Raw genomic sequence first — 22,077 nt, 5'->3', positions numbered from 1 at the left:
GATATTAAGATTTATCTGAAAGTTCTAAAGCTTGACCGTTTCAGTATAAAATCTTTAATTTCAAAATTAGGAGATGGAAAAAAATTGATTAATTTTTTAAAATGTCGAAATATGAAGAAAAGGTTTAAAGAAAATGCTCGTTTAAAATAGTTGACGTATTTTCAGGTATTTCAATGGTACTCATGTTGCCAGAGAATTACTGTTGCAGGAAAATTACACCTATTTTAACTGGAAACTAGATGAAATAAAAAACCCGAGGAATGCACCGATCAATTATTTCATGGAAGCCTGTAAGTAAAAACTTTTTACAGTTTTCTTATATAGATGTATTATACATTTGTATTGAATCTTTATGATCTATTGAAAAAATAGATTTGATAACTTTTGAAAATAAGAAGACTGTTGGAAGACTCCGAAATTTTAGTGGCAGGTCATTCCATATTCTGATAGTAAAATGAAAAAAAAAAGTTCTTATAGGAACTTGTTCTGACTTGAGGAATTTAAAATGTTAGGTTGTTATGATTTTCCAGTGAATATTGAAGAGGGATGCATAATTCTAGACTGTTCTGAAGATAACAAGATTGTATACTGTAAATAATTTCATAAAATATCACTTTATTGATTCCTCTTCTCTCTGATAACTTAGTCCATCCTAATTCCTTTTATAATATTGAAGAATGTACCGTCATTTCAGTAATCATTTTTGCAGCACATGAATATCCTCCAACGTTTTAACCTTTGACCTCCCAAAACCTTCACTGGGAATTGAATCTATTGGGGGAAGGGGGGGGGGGGGTGGTAATGCTTATATAACAATGGAATACTGCAACTGTATAACTAATACATCAGCCAATGGCGTCTTCAATTTCCTGTTGGGTTGCCGGTAATAAATGTCGTTTTTAATCAACAAAATTTTGGATTAGACATGAGGGAAGCCTTTCTCATGATATTTATATTTCACATTTAAACATACATTATGTTCAACTGCACAGGAGTCCATCACTTAGCAATCTTCGTCAATGTTCAGGATCAACGGCCGGGGGGGGGGGGGGGGGGGGGGGGGCAAAAGTGAATGGTGTCGATGCATCGTTTCCAATTACATCCATTAAAAGCATTGAGCAGTACATATTGTAAAGACACATAATATGATAAATGAGCTATATTATCGCTTTAATGGATTTATTGCAAGTTTAAATGAAAACAAATTTACAAAGTATTTCTCTTGCTAGTCAGGTCAAAACCACTTCATATTTTATCGGCATCGCATATTAATAATGTTCTGTATCGAAGGTAGTTCACATATTCTGCAACATATGGAAAGCAAGAACCATATGATTTTCACATAGATTCATGTAACATATAGTGTACTTCAAGTACGTATACTTATATTTTTTAACATTCTTCACCTACATATTCTCTTTGAACACAACATTTAATGCGATTAGTTATCACTATATCATGAACAATTTACTATTGTTATGAACCATTTGTTAATCGTAGCACAGAAAATCTTGGCATATTTAAGTTACTTTGAAACGTGAATCAAACATTTTCTTGTTCCTTTATCAATAGATTTATAGTGGCGAACGCCTCTCTCCGTGTTTCATTGTCAGTATTATCACATAATATTATATAAATCACCTGCAGGTTGCATGAAGTGTTTTTACCAGCATTTCGGAATTTCTGAGGTTATTCAACTGAATCTATTATAGAATTTTATAAACAATGTTTCACAGCACTACATGATGTTCGTAGAATTATTCGAGTTTGATAAAATTCAAGGTCATATTTATGTCGTTATAGAATTTGGAAATTGGTTCATTTAAAGTTTGAATGGCCATCAAACACAGAGCACCAAATTAATATAAACTCAAATAATTGAAGATATCTTTAATTATTTGAAGTTATCAATTCAATTATTGCGTACAACGAAATAATACTCATCAATTCTTTTAAAGAGAGTATAGCAATTCAATTTAAGAGATTGTTAATTCAATTAATGTTGATATATCTCTAATTAGATAGTTGCTTTCTCTTAAAGAATTATTGTGCTCATCAAATGAAGGAATTATATCATTAATTCAATTAAAGAGAGCAATAATTCAATTATTGCACACATTAATATTGAACTGATTAGCGCCACAAATCAATTTAAGAATATTATTGCTCTCTTCAATTGAATTGCAGCGCGCATCAATTCACTTGTTGATATCATCAATAATTCCTTTGAAGAGAGCAACAATTCAATTAATTATAGCACGTATCAATTCAGCAGAAAATTTAATACTATCGTGAATTTAATTAATGCGCGCAATAATTCAGAATTGAAGATGTCAATAATCATTTGAAGAGATCTTTAATTGAATCGTTGCGCGCATCTAATGAATTTTATTCATTGGGTATAATAAAAAATGTGGTAAACCATCAATACTGAAAAAGTTTATATTATTTATGATTTTAAAAATGTTGTCAAGGGCAATAACTCCTATGCTGGAATTTCCTCTACCGGATGCCTATTATACATTGGTTTCCCTAATATCCACAATTAATCTATACTTATTTGTGAATTAGCAGTTTTTTAAAACTGTTAATATTTAAATTTTGTCATTTCAACAAGTTTTTATCTATTTTTATAATTCTGTTTGACGAAAATGTGTGATTTTCTGATGTTGATATATGCTTCTGTTTTTGTATGTCTGACATCTTTAAAAAGGTGGCAACATATACATTTTCTTTGATTATTGAGTGGAAATTAATAAAGTTTTTCCATTTTTAACCATTAATATTGATAAGTCACATGAGGATGGAGCTACCTAAGATACAATATATAGAAATTAACAATTTGCACCCGTCCACTGGACCTGTGAGTCACTTTTTATCACTTATGAATTGATACACGCATTTGAGTATTTTAAAGATTATTTATGGACAAAAGCGTTAACATTTCTGATATACAATTAATGAGTTACTATGGTATCCTGATATACAATTAATGAGTTACTATGGTATCCTGATATACAATTGATTAGTTACTATGGTATCCTGATCTACAATTAATGAGTTACTATGGTATCCTGATATACAATTGATTAGTTACTATGGTATCCTGATATACATTTAATTAGTTACTATGGTATCCTGATATACAATTAATGAGTTACTATGGTATCCTTGGCAAACACCTGTTTCTGTTTACTGAATCCCGTGTATTTAAAATTGTTCAGCAATCACCTAACTGACCTTGAACTTTTGTTGACCACTTGTGATTCGTAAAGTGACACTAACCCTAGGCTTTGACGTCATTAAATGGGAACCAATGAGGTTTTATAAAAGGAAAAATATAAGTTCTTAACCTTTCCTCACCGGTTTGTTTTTGTGTTATCCAGTGACCTTGAATTTGAAGTAAATATTGTGAACATTCTTGAACAAAGCGACTTGAGAAATTTTGAGAAATACATACTTTTTTTTTTACATTGTACTTTGATTTCTGTGGGGATATTTCCAGATGTTAAGATAGTCGTACTTAATCTATTGAGATTCATCCACACATTGTTCACGTTTATGAGGAAATGGCTATCATTTCAATGGGTACCGATCTGATTAAAATCAGATCCTCGATCCGCTCCTCTTTCTTCATCTTGTCGCTACACGAGTGTGTAGCGACAAGAAGAAAAAAGATGAAGAAAAAGGAGGGGATCGAGGATCTGATTTTAATCAGATTGAATGGGTACCGATATGGAAGATAAAACATTTGAAATGTAAATATGTGTTATATCAACTAATCTGTATTCGAATATAAAAAACTGTATCATTGTTTAGTTTTGTAGAATTCCCATGCACATTGTTCGGTAGCGTTTTTCAACAATCTATTCAGTGTACAAAGGAAATGAACCCATTAGATAGCATCCGGATCTATCTGTCTTGCCAATTTCTCAAAAATGATTTTGAAACGGCAGAATGCATTTTATTTTGACAGCGCGGTTCCACTGGAAATCCAATGATCCAGAAATCGTGTCGGATGTCTTGTTTGCCATTGCCAATGTGATAAGTTTTGCAAGAACTACCTACCTCATGCCGGCTTTTGAGGTCCTGGGACCTCTTCAGATATCTCTGGGGCGTATGATTGGAGACATCACGAGATTTATGGTCCTCTTCACTTTGGTAAGCGGCAAAGTTTAATTGTTAAAAACAAAATTATATCCGTATATGACAATGTTTAATTTCATATGCTGACAAATAGTACAGTGGAGAGAGTAATGCAAACTTATCGAATCGGGCAATAAACAAGAGAATTTGAATGAAATGGCAGTTGCACAGTGCAATGAAGTGTCTAAAACAAGATGAATTTAATGGTTGAATTGGTGATACACGCATGACTAATCAAAATAAAATCACAAATCTGATATTAAAAATTCGCAAAGTCAGTTTTGTTTAAATATTGAAACATGATTTTGCTATGAAAAACTTTGAAATATGTTGTTGTTCATTTGACAATAATTTGTAAGGACATCTCAGTAAATAATAAAGTTGACGTCACGATGCGAATCCGACCAATTATATTGAAGAATGCATTGATGGCTAATCAAAATTGCTGACAAACTAGCGCGTAGAGTTCTTGGACATTTAGATTTTATATAAATCTTATGAGTATATGTGAAACATTTGTATTTTGATATATATTATGCGAATAATACGCAACGATATGTAGACAAATAGTAGCGCGTGGTATTCATTTTCACATACCATTGTGTATTATTCTACTACGGTCATTGCAAAAATCAAAGGAATGCCGCGGTCACTATTCTACGATATACTTTCATACATATTAACTGATTGTGAGAAAATTGATACATCCGGGTTAGAATAGGTCCTCAGTACCCCCTTGCTTGTCGTAAGAGGCGACTAAATGGGGGCGGTCCTTCGGATGAGCCCTTCACCGGCAGTGGTGACGTATCCATATAAAGTTATACGGTACCAATTTTGATGCACCAGATGCACATTTCGACAAATAATGTATCTTCAGTGATGCTCAACCGAAATGTTTGAAATTCGAAATAACAATGAAGTTTTAGAGCTATTATAGGGAAAAACAGTGTGCCAAACAAGTGGAGTCAAATTCGTCTAAGGATAAGAGCTATGCGTGAGGGAGATAATCCTTAATTTTGAAATGAATTTCTAAATTTTATAACAGCAATTAAATATACATCCGTATTTTCAAGCTAGTAACGAAGTACTTAGCTACTGGTTTGTAGAGACCCTCGGGGACTAACAGTTCACCAGCAGAGGCCTCCACCCAGGGGGTCATAATGTAAAAGTTATACGGTACCAATTTTGATGCACCGGATGCGCATATGAGTGAAATATTCTCGAGCTGGACGTTAAACTATATCCAATCAATCAATCAATCGCTTGCAATTGGAGTTCTGCTAATGCAACAATAAATCAATGACTGATAATGGAATTTTATAATCATAAAAATCGATCATTATATCTTGTAAAACGAATTCATAAATGACTAAAAAGATTTGTTATTCAGTATAAACCAATCAGCTGCATTCCGAGAACAATACACATGTAAACATGGCGATGCACAGACATTGTTTTCTTGAACTGTATTTAAAGCAATTGATATAATCGATTAAACTAAAGACTTGAAATATGTTTTTAAAATAGATTTAGAAAAACCCTACCTTCTCACCATTTTCGTCAGCTAAAAACAATATGGGCCTTTTTGGAAACTGCAATGACGTCACATTGACCTAATTCGGAAAACAATCGGCTGTATATTTTTGAGTCATAGTAGAATAGAAATAAAGATCTTGTTTTCATGTATGTTGCAGGATAACTTTCTTGGTCTCGGAATGTTGTTTGAAATATAAAAAGCCTGGGCTAACGCCTCGACTTTTATATTTCAAAACAACATTTCTCGACGTCGAAGGTTATCCTGCAGCATACACGAAAACGCGATCATTATTTTTTAATTAGAACTCTAGACTAATTCAAAAAGTATCACAACAAAACCAATCAATATAAGCCTCGTTTTAATTTGTATTTATGTACTTGACCATTTGCACATGTACTCCTGGTTTTATATTTCAGGTTTTGTTTGCCTTCATGGTTGGCCTTCATAATCTGTACTGGTACTACGGCGCTCAAAGAATCAAGATGGTTTTGAACGAGAAAACTGTATACGTACATGCGGCGGAAGCTTTTCAGGGGTTAGTAAATTGTCAAACAAATATTTTCAAAGAGCTAGGTACGTTTACTGTTGTATTTCGGCCCAATCTATACAGAAATAACGGGCAGAATGGCTGGTTTGCTGGTGAAATTAACTCCGTGTTGAAACCAGTGCATGTAACCACGTCATAGATATGACGTGATTTGATAACAATTGACAAAATTAGTTCTTTTCATGGTTATTTAATCGTTTTTTAAACGGTCGCTGTAGTCAATTGGTTAGGGCGCTCACTTCCAACAGGAAGGTCATGAGTTTGATTCTCGATCCCGATGTCAAACCTAAAACATTTCACATAGGTAGTCATTATTCCTTCACCAAGCACACGGCATTGAAAGTGAGAGTCGCGGGATCCTTAAAAACGTTGGCACGATAGAGAACCCTCGCTGCAACGACCCTTAGCGTCATCCATATGTCAAAATTTGTAGCATTTCACGAATAGCTGATGGGGTATCCATACGGATGGAATATCAAACAACAAGCAAAACTTTTTTTGTTTGTTTTTGTTTAGTTTTTTTTTTTGGCTTAACAAGTTGCTAAATTTTATCTTGGAGAAAATGGGTATCATTTATGTACTGAAATGTGCTTGTTAGTATTATATTTTACGTTAGACATTTTGCGTTTGCGTTAGACATTTTATAGCCTCTTCTGATCTTGTTTACAGTTTACGTTAGACATTTTACAGTCTCTTCAGATCTTTGTTTACAGTTTACATCAGAGGTTTTACAGCCTCTTCAGGTCTTTGTTTACAGTTTACATCAGAGGTTTTACAGCCTGTTCTGATATTTGTTTACAGTTTATATCAGAGGTTTTACAGCCTGGTCTGATCTTTGTTTACAGTTTATATCAGACATTTTACAACCTGTTCTGATCTTGTTTACAGTTTACGTCAGACGTTTTACAGCCTGTTCTGGTCTATGTTTGGACAAGTTAGTATCTCGGATATTATCGTAAGGCATCCAGGTCCAACGGGAGGTAAGTGAAACATAGATTAAAAGATATACCAAGGATTTGATATCTTCTCGTTCATTGTGTGATTTGCCATTTAATATAGTTGCAATAGTTTATTGATATGCTCCTTTACAGCTTTGAATTTCAGAGGAAATCTCATTATATTTACAATATGCTTTTTACACGAGTTATCTACCTCTTTATTGTTCTTTTTTTTTTCTTTTACGTTGTTGAGTAATTTTTTATCATGGTAAATAAATTAATAGATCAATGTTATTCAACAAATCCTTTGTACATTTAAAATGTGAAATGGCTGATTTTGTAGTCTACGGTTCACTTAATCCTACCTGGACATTTTGTATGAATTGTGAATTATACAGTACTCACACCGCAATACACTTCTACCTTCAAGCTAGTAAAAATGAAAATGTTTTTTATTTAAGTGATGTTGAATGTTGATCAGTAAGATAAGCTTTTTAAGAATCTAATATCAGCTGAAAAAGAATTCTAGAATTCTTTAACTGAATAAAAAGTACCAAAAAAAAAAAAACCAACCAAAAAAAAAAAAAAAAAAAAAAAAACCAACAAAACCCCCCAAAGAATTTTTAAAAAATACCAAAAACAAACCCAAAGAATATGTAAAGAGAGGAATTTCAAAAAGTAAGGGAAAAATATCAGATGTTATATGGAATTGATTAAATGAGATCAATGACATCCAAGTTATAAAAAAAATTATATATAAGAAGTTCAAATCACGATTATAATAACTAGTATACACATATATCCTATCTTTTTTCCTTTTGCTGCATTCAAACCAAATCAGAACGTAGTTGTGTGCAAATAGATGGAGGGAAAATTATGTGTACACAGGAAATGCGAAATGAGTCAGGTATATGCAAAAGCATGCACTATTGCTTATGTGTATCTTAGCTGTATGTATAGTAGTTACACCCCTTTTTTGTTAAAAGAAAATGAATTTTAGCGTCTCCTTCCTACATTGAGTGCACACTAGAATGCAAATTCATACTGTATGATGTCGTGAAGAAAAAAGAAATGGATGATTGCTTGATTACACGGATTAATGTCTACCTATTATCCAATCATGATAATAAAACTATCTACGGTACAAAATGACATCCCCTTCTCTGGCAGGTTATACGAAAATCTCATTGGGTGTTGTAAACGTAGCAATTCTCGCGTGTTTTAATATTTATAGGTTATAGACTTTGTATGGGAAAATATGACGACCGAGTTTTTTGGCGCGTAGAGGTCCGTTCGCGACAAAAAACGAGGTCGTCATATTTCCCATACAAAGTCTATAACCTTTTTATTATATACTTTCAATTTCATTTAGAAACTAACAATAATTTTATTTTTAACAATAACTTTATCGGTTTAACTGAGTAAAAGATGAAAAACACGAAAAATTTGAAAATTAACGGCGTAGAAATTTGATTGTGACGTAATGTTTGCGGGCCGGAATGTTTCCGGGCATATATCGTGTGATATATGCCCGCAAACTTTTAAAGAAAAAAGAAGAGATGAAATTGAAAGTATATAATAAGTACGCGTATTTCCTTTGCGAACCCTAAGTGTAATGTTAACACGGTGTTCATGTCTCTAATTGATTACAGTACACAGTAAACTTTGTCATTGACAAAATGTCTCTAACTAGTCCAGTGAACAAATAGTGTAAAGCAACCTCGAATTCAATGCATGAAAATCGGGTGATGCTACATAGAATATTTTGGACATGTAATAGACAAGCCACTCACAGTAAAACACATGATGGCAATATTGTAGTCCATCCCGATTTATATCATTCTATAATTTCTGTTGTTTTAATTGATAAAAGTTTGAATTGCTGAATATGAATCAAAATTTCACCTTATCCTAGAGAACGAAAGTGACTGGGTTATATTTGCACTAAAGAAAAGCCATTTGGAGTTGTAGCCGTGCCTCCACACTTCTAAATAACGCAATGACGTAACAATTACCTTTGACAATTTTGGTAAGGACTCCTGAACTATTGACTGGCGTTCTATTGATAAATGTGTAACTGGGATACGTACAGCCATCGTAAAATCGATTCCGATCCTAGATATGACGTGGTATCCGTTCTGTTCGTGGTATCCTAGATATGACTTGGTATCCGTTCTATTCGTGGTATCCTAGATATGACTTGGTATCCGTTCTATTCGTGGTATCCTAGATATGACGTGGTATCTGTTCTATACATGATATCCTAGATATGACGTGATATCCGTTCCGTTCGTGGTATCCTAGATATGAGGTGGTATCAGTTGTATTCGTGGTATCCTAGATATGACGTGATATCCGCTCTGTTCGTGGTATCCTAGATATGACGTGGTATCCGTTCTATTCGTGGTATCCTATATATGACGTGATATCCATTCTATTCGTGGTATCCTAGATATGACTTGGTATCCGTTCTATTCGTGGTATCCTAGATATGACGTGGTATCCGTTCTATTCGTGGTATCCTAGATATGAGGTGGTATCAGTTCTATTCGTGGTATCCTAGATATGACTTGGTATCCGTTCTATTCGTGGTATCCTAGATATGACTTGGTATCCGTTCTATTCGTGGTATCCTAGATATGACTTGGTATCCGTTCTATTCGTGGTATCCTAGATATGAGGTGGTATCAGTTCTATTCGTGGTATCCTAGATATGACTTGGTATCCGTTCTATTCGTGGTATCCTAGATATGACTTGGTATCCGTTCTATTCGTGGTATCCTAGATATGACTTGGTATCCGTTCTATTCGTGGTATCCTAGATATGACGTGGTATCCGCTCTATTCATGATATCCTAGATATGACGTGATATCCGTTCCGTTCGTGGTATCCTAGATATGAGGTGGTATCAGTTGTATTCGTGGTATCCTAGATATGACGTGATATCCGTTCTGTTCGTGGTATCCTAGATATGACGTGGTATACGTTCTATTCGTGGTATCCTAGATATGACGTGGTATCAGTTGTATTCGTGGTATCCTAGATATGAGGTGGTATCCGTTCTATTCGTGGTATCCTAGATATGACGTGGTATCCGTTCTAATCGTGGTATCCTAGATATGAGGTGGTATCCGTTCTATTCGTGGTATCTTAGATATGACGTGGTATCCGTTCTAATCGTGGTACCCTAGATAAGCTCGAAATATAAAGTAGAGAACGACCTAGAATTATAAGCATTGTATTGAGACTCTACAGTCTCTCAGATTTGAAAGCTATACATGTAGGTAAATATGTACAGTAGTTTCTTATTTCTAATTTTCTGAAAGCAACCATTTGTGTTGGAACCAACACTGCAAAATTGTGTTACACTGTACAAAGGGACTTCTGTGTCGCCTACGAAATATGAAAATTCTTAGGGATCATTTTGCTCATTGTCCGATTGCTCTTCTGTCACATGAAATGTAAGAAGTAGCTTGTATAGGGTCATTTTAAAATGCGCACCAGGTCTTCTATCATAATCACACGCAAAATATACAATGATAAAGGAAATTAACAAGAACTCTCATAAAAGGGTTTGATTGTACCTTATCCAGCCAGCCACGTCTAACCTAACTTTCCGTTCAAATTTACTGATACAGAATTATTACATTGCCGTTATCATTAGGTTTTAGACAAAGAAAAGTTTATAAAAGTTTAGGAAAAAAAATATTATACAATATAATAAGTAGGTATAACTAATAAAGTTGTAAAAAACGAGTTAAATTCACTAGACATACATGTAATGACTCTGAATCAGCTGATCAGCAAGCGAGTTAAATTCACTAGAAATACATGTAATGACTCTGAATCAGCTGATCAGCAAGCGAGTTAAATTCACTAGAAATACATGTAATGACTCTGAATCAGCTGATCAGCAAGCGAGTTAAATTCACTAGAAATACATGTCATGACTCTGAATCAGCTGATCAACAAGCGAGTTAAATTCACTAGACATACATGGCATGACTCTGAATCAGCTGATCAGCGAAGACTTCACATCAAGTACATCAGCTGTGATCGTCTGACCCGCCGATATATTTCACTCTAGTGTAATGAAATTGTGTCCATCTTATTTCGAAGTTAGATCGGGTACATACGTAAATCACCGGTCGTAAAGGAACTGGCATCGTAACCAGTAGACCCGATCCCGACGCCACGATCGACAATGTCTATGAATAACTTTATGTACGAAAGCCAATTAATGTAAAGGAGATTATATTTTGTCAAGGCTAGTAATCACAAAAAAGATCTCGTTATTACGAGATAAAATCTCGAAATCACGGAAATGTTTTCCAGTATTTGACTATTTTTTCATTTCATTTAATTTTTCTATATACATTAGCGAGGAGAGGCTTTGTGAAAACTCTGTATGAAAAGTGCAGATAACGAATAGTGATCAATCTCATAACTCTTATAAAGGTGAAGATAACGAACAGTGATCAATCTCATAATTCTTATAAAAGTGAAGATAACGATCGGTAATTAATCTCATAACTCCTATAAAGGTGACGATATCGAACAGTAATCAATCTCATAGCTCCTACAAAGGTGAAGATAACGAACATTGATCAATCTCATAGCTTCTATAAGCTATACAAAAATATATCACTGTAGATGATGAGGCAGAGAAGACAAGATCAATTCCTTTAGAGCATTCTATTTTATATATGAAATTCTCCTCGAAATATTTTATTGATAAAACATTCTCATTCTTTTTAAAAATCAGATTTATTATTATACTTTATTTAGAACCACAAGTCGGTATGTGCTTTTTGCAACTCATCAAATCACTTCAAAAACAAAAAATGAACACACTAATTTTGAATCTTCGCTAACAAAATAGATTACACAAAGAATTCCATAGACACGGTACACGTGACAACCTATCACACGATGGTGTGCTGTACACGGTACAATCTATCACACGATGGTGTGCTGTACACGGTACAATCTATCACATGATGGTGTGCTGTATACGGTACAATCTTTCACACGATGGTGTGCTGTACACGGTACAATCTATCACACGATGGTGTGCTGTATACGGTACAATCTATTACACGATGGTGTGCTGTACACGGTACAATCTATCACATGATGGTGTGCTATACACGGTACAATCTATCACACGATGGTGTGCTTTACACGGTACAATCTATCACACGATGGTGTGCTGTATACGGTACAATCTATCACACGATGGTGTGCTGTACACGGTACAATCTATCACATGATGGTGTGCTGTATACGGTACAACTTATCACACGATGGTGTGCTATACACGGTACAATCTATCACATGATGGTGTGCTGTACACGGTACAATCTAGCACACGATGGTGTGCTGTACACGGTACAATCTATCACATGATGGTGTGCTGTACACGGTACAATCTATCACATGATGGTGTGCTGTACACGGTACAATCTAGCACACGATGGTGTGCTGTACACGGTACAATCTATCACATGATGGTGTGCTGTACACGGTACAATCTATCACACGATGGTGTGCTGTACACGGTACAATCTATCACACGATGGTGTGCTGTACACGGTACAATCTATCACATGATGGTGTGCTGTACACAGTACAATCTATCACATGATGGTGTGCTGTACACAGTACAATCTATCACATGATGGTGTGCTGTATACGGTACACTTCACACCCTATCACATGATGGTGTGCTGTACATGGTACATTTTACAGTCGATTTACCATTCAGCTTAATATCGTGGATTTGATGACATTATATCAAATTCTTTGAAATAATCGAGCAAGGCTCGCTACTTATTGAAAAATGAGGAAAATCTGATAAATTTAGAATGGCACCTCCCGATATGAAAACATATGCACTTTACACATTCTGTTATCATTTCTCGCTTATGACGTCACACATTATGGCACATATTGCACATCGTTGAATTCAAAAGCTATGTCCAGTCGGCGTCAGAATATTATTCTACACCGTAATGTATATCAATATAAAAATTTCTATAAAGGTATAAAAATTTAAGTAGTCTTTGGTGATCAGATCTTCCAGTCTGTTGGAATTCTCATGGGCATGAATTGTGCTCCTTTGTTAGCTGACCTGTTTTTATATTCTTATGAAGCAAAATTTATTCAAAAACTTCTACGCGAGAAGAAAAAATTCTAGCTGTGGCCTTCAACTCAACATTCAGATATATCAACTACGTTTTATCTATTAACAATAGTCATTTTCTTTTATGTGTCGATTCGATATATCTATGTGTACTCGAAATAAAAGAAACCACAGAGTCGTCCACATCTGATTTGTACATAGATATTTTATTGAAAATAAATATTAACGGCAAACTAACAATTAGACTTTATGACAAACGGGATGATTTCAGCTTCTCCATGGTCAATTTCTTATATTTATGTAGCAATATTCCATTATCACTTGCATATGGTGTTTATATCTCTCAACTAATTCGATAGACAATAGCTTGTTTTGCATATGATCATTATTTTAATCGAGGCAGGCTACTGACAAACAAATTGATGTTGTAGGGGTTTCAACAGTCTCGCAAATTCTATGGTTGTTGTAATGATCTAGTTTTTCAATACAACCCTTGATTGGGTCAAATTCTGTCTGACGTGTTGCATACCGATTGTTAGATACCTGATCAAGATGTGGGTCTCACGGCGGGTGTGATCGATCAACATGGGATGCTTACTCCTCCTAGGCACCTTATCCCACCTCTAGTATATCCAGGTGTTTGCCCAACTCTCTATTTTGTATTCCTTATATAAGATTGATCACTGTTCGTTATCTTCACCTTTCATGATAGAGGGTCTTTAATGGTACAATTACAGGCCAGGTTTGTTCCTTCGAACACTCTAGTATTGGTATGAAATGCGTGACATACCCAACTAACATACCTTTCTCCTATATTCATTACTCATATCAACTTGGTTCATCACTTGAACAATGTACCGTTAGGGATGAATTTCAAACAAAAATGTCAGTATGACGTAGGTAGCGAGATATTGAAAAAGAAAGTATACATGTTACTCAGCCGATCAAATTGTGTGCAATAAACAAAATTGAATTATCATCATGCACTATCAAGTAATCGTTTTCCCCTGAGTATGGTAATTCCTTGCTTTTGAGTTTGATTTTAAGGACAAAGGATACCCCCCAAAAATGTTATAAAATTTTGTGAAACTATTTAAAAATGTTAAAATATTTCTAAAACTCATATTTACCACACGTTTTCCTAATTAAACCACCTTTATTATTATTCGCAAATCTTTTTTTAATTTTAAAGATTCAATGGACAACATTACCCCTAAATTAAAATCCCTCAAAAACATTATCTTATTGATGCATGAAAAGATGAAGATAACGAACAGTGATCAATCTCATAACTCCCACAAGGAATACAGAATTAAGAGTTGAGCAAACACGGACCCCTGAATGTACCAGAGGTGGGATCAGGTGCCTAGGAGGAGCAAGCATCCCATGTCGACTGGGCGCACCCGCCGTGAGTCCTATATCTCAATAAGATAAACGGGGTAATCCGCAGTCAAAATCTTTGTTTAAAGAAGGGCCTAACAATTGATATGAAACACGTTAGACAGCACTCGACTTAATGAGAGGTTTTACATGCATTTCATGTATCGATTACCGATTTACACCGAAGTTTTTAATCAAACAATAAAAAATCACACGTAAGCACTTCAAAATCTACATTATTTGATCCTATGACCTTAAGGTAGTACTCTACATCGTCATAATGGCTGACTTCCTTTAAAAACATGGATGAAAAAATCGATATCAGCAATATTTGACTTTTCCTTTTCCAGTTAGATACCTAGCCGAGTAGCTCAGTAGGTTAGAATACCGACTGTTAATAAAAGAGAAAAAAAAAAAAAAGAATACCGACTGCTGACCTGTAGGTCGCAGGTTCGAGTCCAGCAGGGGTTTTAAATTTTTTCCAGATTATCTTCTACTAAAACTGTATTTTTTGACAAAATTAAGTAAATTTGAAAATTTTCAACTTCAAAATATTTTTGTACATATCCTCCACTTTTCATCTACATCAACTTTCTCTGGTGTAGCAAACATCCTTAAATGTCTGCAGGGAAACACCGTACGATACGATGTTGTAGAAATATACTTGCTAAGCACAATTATTTTGCAGTAATTGCATGAGAAGTTGGCATAATTTTATGTGTTCTAGCATTTACTCTGGAATGGTGTTGAAAGTAAAATATCAGTTTGATGACAGGAATGTTATGTTCTAGATTGTAAGCCACAACATGCTATGTTTATGATAAGGTACACAGAGAGAGAGAGAGAGAGAGAGAGAGAGAGAGAGAGAGAGAGAGAGAGAGAGAATCATTGGTTCAGCATTGTTGTATGATAACAAGATTTACCAACTATCCGCTATCAAAACGAATCGGTTTGATCATATATAAGTGATGTCTTTCAGAAAAACCGGATCTCGCCCAGCATTCATGCTTTGTTTCAGCGACAGCTGTTTTGCTAACATTTAGTGTTTTGACGGTGTATCAAACAATTCAAAAAGGATACACTTAAGTGAATAGAGAATCAAACTTTGGAATGAAAACTAAATGGTCTGTAATCCGCAATTCGGACAATATATATCATTAGAATAAGAATTAACCTTCTTATCCCCCCCCCCTGAGATATTACTTGCTTCTTTCAGTTTGGTCTCTTCCCTTTCAGTGTATGGAGGTCCTACACCAGAAAATGTGAACATGGAGAGAAGCACGGACATCGTGGAACAGGTCGGCATGTACCTCTTCGCGCTCTATCATGTCGTCATCATCATCGTTTTAATCAACATGCTTATTGCTATGATGAGTCACTCATTTGAAGATATTCAGGTCAGTACATTTATCAAATCACCCAATCAAAGCAAATAGCTATAGATTAACAATTTCGAGAAAATTCGTTCATTTCAAATAATGAAATTATCACATAATTCTCAGATCTGATATTTAGATTTTGTGTTGTTTATTGTTTTCCCGATAAGAAGAAACTGAAATAAGGTCGATTATCAGATGCTGACATTTCCAATCATTTTGATATCTTTAGAAATTGTAATGACATCTACTTTCTCATGAATGCTTTGTTGTTGTGAATAATGCGCGTATGAATCTTGATACGCTTCTACACCGCTCTACTTTTCATGAAGCGGTAAATTGCCCCGTGAAGTATGCCGACGTGAAGCGGTACAGTTCATATCCTCATGTATTTTCAAAAATGAAATTTATTTCTTAAATGAAAAAAAGTGATAATTATAATTTCAAAACTGTAGACAATAGTATGTTTTGGGTATTATAGACTGACTGATATTTTATAGACTGACTGTAATGTTTTATAGACTGACTGTAATGTTTTATAGACTGGCTGATGTTTTATAGACTGATTGTAATGTTTTATAGACTGACTGATGTTTTATAGACTGACTGTAATGTTTTATAGACTGACTGATGTTTTATAGACTGACTGTATTGTTTTATAGACTGACTGTAATGTTTTATAGACTGACTGATGTTTTATAGACTGACTGTAATGTTTTATAGACTGACTGATGTTTTATAGACTGATTGTAATGTTTTATAGACTGACTGTAATGTTTTATAGACTGACTGATGTTTTATAGACTGATTGTAATGTTTTATAGACTGACTGATGTTTTATAGACTGACTGTAATGTTTTATAGACTGACTGATGTTTTATAGACTGACTGTAATGTTTTATAGACTGACTGATGTTTTATAAACTGACTGTAATGTTTTATAGACTGACTGTAATGTTTTATAGACTGACTGATGTTTTATAGACTGACTGTAATGTTTTATAGACTGACTGATGTTTTATAGACTGATTGTAATGTTTTATAGACTGACTGTAATGTTTTATAGACTGACTGTAATGTTTTATAGACTGACTGTAATGTTTTATAGACTGACTGATGTTTTATAGATTAACTGTAATGTTTTATAGACTGACTGTAATGTTTTATAGACTGACTGTAATGTTTTATAGACTGACTGTGATGTAGAGTGGAAATTTGCCAGAACCAAACTTTGGTTGAACTACATGGACGAAGGAAGCACGCTCCCCGTGCCATTCAATATGATCCCTACACCCAAATCACTATGTTACGCGTGGAGGTTCTGCAAAGACCTGCTGGCCATATCGAATGTGTCCTGGCTGGAATATCAAAGGAAGAAAAAACAAACATTTATTAAGGTAGTTTCTCGTAGGTTATTATCATTTGTAATTTACTATAGCGTTAGCAGTATGATTTAATTGATCAATTTGGCTCATCAGGTAATTCTGGAATTCAGTTGCATGTACATATTGTAGAGAAAAAATTGTTTTGTTTTCAAAATTACCAAACAAACAATAATTGCGGACAATATTAATTTGATAAATTGTCTGGTGATGTGAAATGTCATGTTGTGCAGTTAACTCCAATGCTACAATGTAATTTTATATTTTTAAATTTTGTGTGGTTTTTAAGCGTCATCAGATTTTGTGTTACCTATGAAAGCGTCATAAGATTTTGTGTTACCAGTGGAAGCGTCATCAAATTTTGTGTTACCAACGAAAGCGTCATCGGAAGATTTTTTGGAATTTGTTGGAAAGGTGTTTCACAGGCGCTACATTGGGGAGGACGTGGCGCCGTGTAAACACCTACCCGACAGATAGCCTCTCACCTATCTGATTTAACGATGTTGTGTGAATTTGGTTTACAGGTGTTGTCTGAATTTGCGGGATTTTGTAACGTATGTTCATGTTATAGTTTGCATGAAGAGTTAGATTGTATCTGAACCAGAGGAAATGATTATCTGATATATTGATAAACGCTCGTATACTATCATTACTAAAATAGTTAATTGTCAAAGGTTTTATGAAAACGTCATAAGTATATGTAGTGTACATACGTCTCATATGATTAAAACGTCATCATTATACGTAGGTCGTACTTGATTAAAACGTCAGCAGTAAACGCATATACATGTATCTTACCTTATACTGATGGGGAAAAAATCACTGAAGTATATCATGTATTACCATTTTGAGGAACAATATTTTGCTTTCATTGAGTTCTTTTCACAGAAAAGGAGAGAACGAGTATGTAAAACCCTGGATTTAAAAGTGGAGGATACCTCATACAGCGACATAATGCAGCGGTTGGTCCAACGATATCTCTTTAAAATGGAACGTGCCAAAGATGAAAAAGAATCCGGTAAGAAGGCATTGTCTGATGCTGACGGCGTGATTTTAATTTTTACATTCGAATAGCACCGTGATTGTATTTACGTCATTCCTGAAATACTGATCGCAAATAAAAAGAATGAGATATTTATGTTTATCAAACACTTGCACCCAATCGTAACTACTTGGTTTCTTCCGTAATAAGCAAATATTTTCAGTTACGGAAAAGGACGAGCGAGATTATCACCCTATACAATTATACATGTTTACGGTTTTGAAAATATTATTAATGGGTTTTTTTTCTTAATTATAGACATACTGTGTTTTAAACTTTGCACGTAGCAAAATATTGCTATGAAATTTTAACGTTCTATGCATAGAATACACGATATTATGTTTGTGCTAGTTAAAGATGGAGTACCTAATTTGAGAAACGAAGATGTGGAGATTGTGGAGACCAATGACACGCCACCTCCAGTTCCGGATACTCCCAGTAGAATTCCATATGCCACTCCAATCAACGAGGAGGAGGAGGATTTTCCACATTCTATAAACAAAAGTAGTTATGAATATGATGCAATTTTTGACCGGCTTGTACGACGTGCCAACGGTTTATTAAATGGTGAATGACGGCGGGTGGGCGGGCGGGCGTTCCTGTTATAGAGTACCTACTTTGTGTAATCAACTCCTCTTATACATGTACCTCTAACTTGACATTCCTCAAACTTTGTACAGTTGTTGTGGATATATTGAAGATTTGAATTTTTTGAAAAATTTACATGTAGTTGAACTTAGTCATTTTTTAAGCATTTCTTGAATAGACGGTACATATTTTGTGTAATCAACTCCTCTCACACCTCTAACTTGTCGCTCCTCAAACTTTGTACTGTTGTTATGGATACCAGGTACATTGAAGATGTACATATGCCTTTTTGGAAGTAATCGGATGTACAAGATGTAATTGAACTTTGTCCTTTTTAGCCGAGTTGCAACGAAGTTGAACTCGGCTATTGGTTTGGCGGGCGGTGGGTTGGGCCTCAACAATTGGTTTCCGGATGATAACTCGAAATTTTACAATCTAATCAAATGAAACTTTGATATATTGTTATATACCAGGTAAGGAAGGCCCCTATTGATTTTGGAGAAAATAAGTCAAAGGTCAAGGTCACAGTGACCGAAAATAGATTTAAAATTCCAAAAAAATTTGGTTTCAGGAGGATAACTCGATATTTTTTAGTTTGAATCAAATGAAACTTGGATATATAGTTGGATACCAGCAAAGCAAGGTCCCTATTGAGTTTGGAGAAAAAAGGTCAAAGGTCAAGGTCACAGTGACCGAAAATAAATTGAAAACTTTAGACAAATATGGTTTCTGGACAGTAACTCGAAAAGTTTAAAACTGAAATTAGTTCTTCACAATTATAAATATTCCACATCATTCCTGACTTTACAATGTATCCCATGCAACTGGGCTCATGTACCTTGGGTGCATATATTGATTTTTAAGCATGGAACCTACTTTGTGTAACCAACTCCTCTCACAGCTTTTACTGAACATTTTTCAGACCTTGAACATTATAGACGTTATAAAAACATTGAAGATATACCTGTGACATTTTGAAAGTGCTTCTGCTTTGGGGGGGGGGGATTCTACATCCAATATGTCATTGTTCCAGCATGTTTTGTACTGCTGTGTCCATGATAGATAACATATTTTAAAGCACCCCTGCCATTTCTGTTCTTGAATCGATTTTTAGAAAAACAATATATCTACGGGTATTACATATATATCTTTACACCTAGTTCAGATCAGGAAGGGCTATTTCACGGTAAGTCAGTGGTAGAACGTTTGCTTTGTAATCGGGAGGTCGTGAGTTCGAGACCCGCTAGTGCCATGGTAGTGTCAAACTTAAGATAGCTAAAGATAGATCCTATAGTGATTGCTCCTTCGCCAAACGTTCGGAATTTAGAAGTGAGAATCACGTTTCTTTCGGATATGACCTTAAAACCGGTCCAATGTCACGAAAAGATATAAATAAAATCTTGATTAATGATGATATATTTTTCATAATCGGGCATTAGTTCCATATCATTTTAAAAAAAGATTTCAAAATATTCAAAATTATTATTGTTTCAATTCAGATCTCAGGGCAGGAATAGGATCCAAACGGAAGTTGTGCAATCGATCGAACATGCGCAGAGTGTCGAGCAGTGTGGCTCCTACTCCTACAACTCTTGTCATCCCTCAACTAGACGCCATTCAACGATCACAGAAACTGTTAGACGTTCGTTTACAACACCTTCAAGCAAATAGTAAAGAAAACAATCGCATTATAGGCGATATTGAATTCCTAAGGCGTGTAATGACAGAAAATCAGAAGGCGTTGTTTAATATTATACATGCTCTTGGAAACATGCAAGGTGAAATAGTTGACCTAGTTAAGTGTTTATCCTCAACGCCAATTCCAGACAAAAATCATAGTCAAATGAACTCTTCGAATTCCGTTTCAAAGTCTTCAGGGAAAAAGCGCACTAGTCATCAGGATGACGAAGAAAGTGAAGTGTGATTTGCAGAGAGGGAGGGTGGAGGTTTTTATGGGATTTTTCCTTTTGATTTTGCCCATTCAAACAATCAATTGTTCATAAGTAAATTTTTAGAATTTAACGTTTAAACTAAATAGATAGTACTATTTATGATGATATGATAGTAATCAATCTAAAACATTTGTAGGCGCATGCATGTGGAGCAATGAACAACAATGAAAAAAAAATTCATCAAGATTTTAAAGAAAGCAAAAAAGTGATATATTTTAAAACTGATTTAAATGAAATTTGCAATAACGTCTGTTAGTAAATTTTTGTTACTTTAATAGAATATTGTGGAAAATGTTGTTTCTTTGTATGGAGACGGTAATAAAATTAAAATTTGTTAATTTACTGTAGAGTTCGAATTGTTTCGTTCATTTAGGCTTCATGAAAACAAGTCAGGAAGGTTATTGCCTTTTTAAATTTATGTAATCTTTTAGTCATCAATTACATTAAAGTCCAATTTTATTTGTTTTTCCCACCCATACTACTATGTTTAAAGGTACATACCTACGGATTTTAAGAACAAAAATGACAATCAAACATATGTTGAATTTGCAAGAGGAGATTTATTTGATCAATGGTTGAGAATAGAATAGAATTAATGAAAATTTCAGAAACTCTCATCAACTCATCCTAATAGAAGATTGGAAAACACATTTAGAAAATAAGAATGAAAGGTGAAGATAATGAACAGTGATCAATCTCATAGCTCCTATAAGCAATACAAAATAGAGAGTTGGGCAAAGACGGACTCCTGGATATACCAGAGGTGAGATCAAGTGCCTAGGAGGAGTAAGCATCCCCTGTCGATCGATCACACTTGCCGTAAGCCCTATATCTTGATCAGGTAAACGGAGTTATCTGTAGTCAAAATCAGTGTGCCAAGAACGGCCTAACAATCGGTATGATACAAGTCGGACAGCATTTGACCCAATGACAGGTTGTATTGGCAAACTAGATCGTTATAACGACCATAGAATTTGCGAAATGCTGACTTTAAACGAGACTGCTGAAACCCTTGTACCATCAACTTGTTTGTCAGTAGCCTG

General features: G+C 34.7%; 1 protein-coding gene across 4 annotated transcripts in view; it reads left to right on the top strand.

Moving 5' to 3' along the window:
* The window catches only part of LOC125670088 (short transient receptor potential channel 3-like), a 73,549-nt gene extending 52,173 nt beyond the window's left edge, over nucleotides 1-21,376 (top strand). Inside the window, exons 8-17 of one of the 4 annotated variants that reach the window (XM_048905034.2) lie at nucleotides 166-290; nucleotides 3,977-4,161; nucleotides 6,100-6,218; nucleotides 7,119-7,210; nucleotides 8,010-8,075; nucleotides 15,931-16,091; nucleotides 17,261-17,467; nucleotides 18,341-18,470; nucleotides 18,846-18,998; nucleotides 20,582-21,376. In XM_048905034.2, coding sequence (XP_048760991.1) covers nucleotides 166-290; nucleotides 3,977-4,161; nucleotides 6,100-6,218; nucleotides 7,119-7,210; nucleotides 8,010-8,075; nucleotides 15,931-16,091; nucleotides 17,261-17,467; nucleotides 18,341-18,470; nucleotides 18,846-18,998; nucleotides 20,582-21,006 — 1,663 coding nt within the window. In that variant the 3' untranslated portion in view covers nucleotides 21,007-21,376. The remainder of the gene's footprint in view (nucleotides 1-165; nucleotides 291-3,976; nucleotides 4,162-6,099; nucleotides 6,219-7,118; nucleotides 7,211-8,009; nucleotides 8,076-15,930; nucleotides 16,092-17,260; nucleotides 17,468-18,340; nucleotides 18,471-18,845; nucleotides 18,999-20,581) is intronic. The other 3 variants (XM_048905035.2, XM_048905037.2, XM_048905036.2) reach the window with 3 other exon arrangements.
* The last annotated feature ends 701 nt before the right edge of the window (nucleotides 21,377-22,077 follow it).

This window comes from Ostrea edulis, chromosome 4, assembly GCF_947568905.1.
Source record: "Ostrea edulis chromosome 4, xbOstEdul1.1, whole genome shotgun sequence".
Lineage (NCBI taxonomy): Eukaryota > Metazoa > Mollusca > Bivalvia > Ostreida > Ostreidae > Ostrea > Ostrea edulis.
Note: the sequence above shows the minus strand (reverse complement) of the source record. Positions and strands in the feature narration are given on the sequence as shown.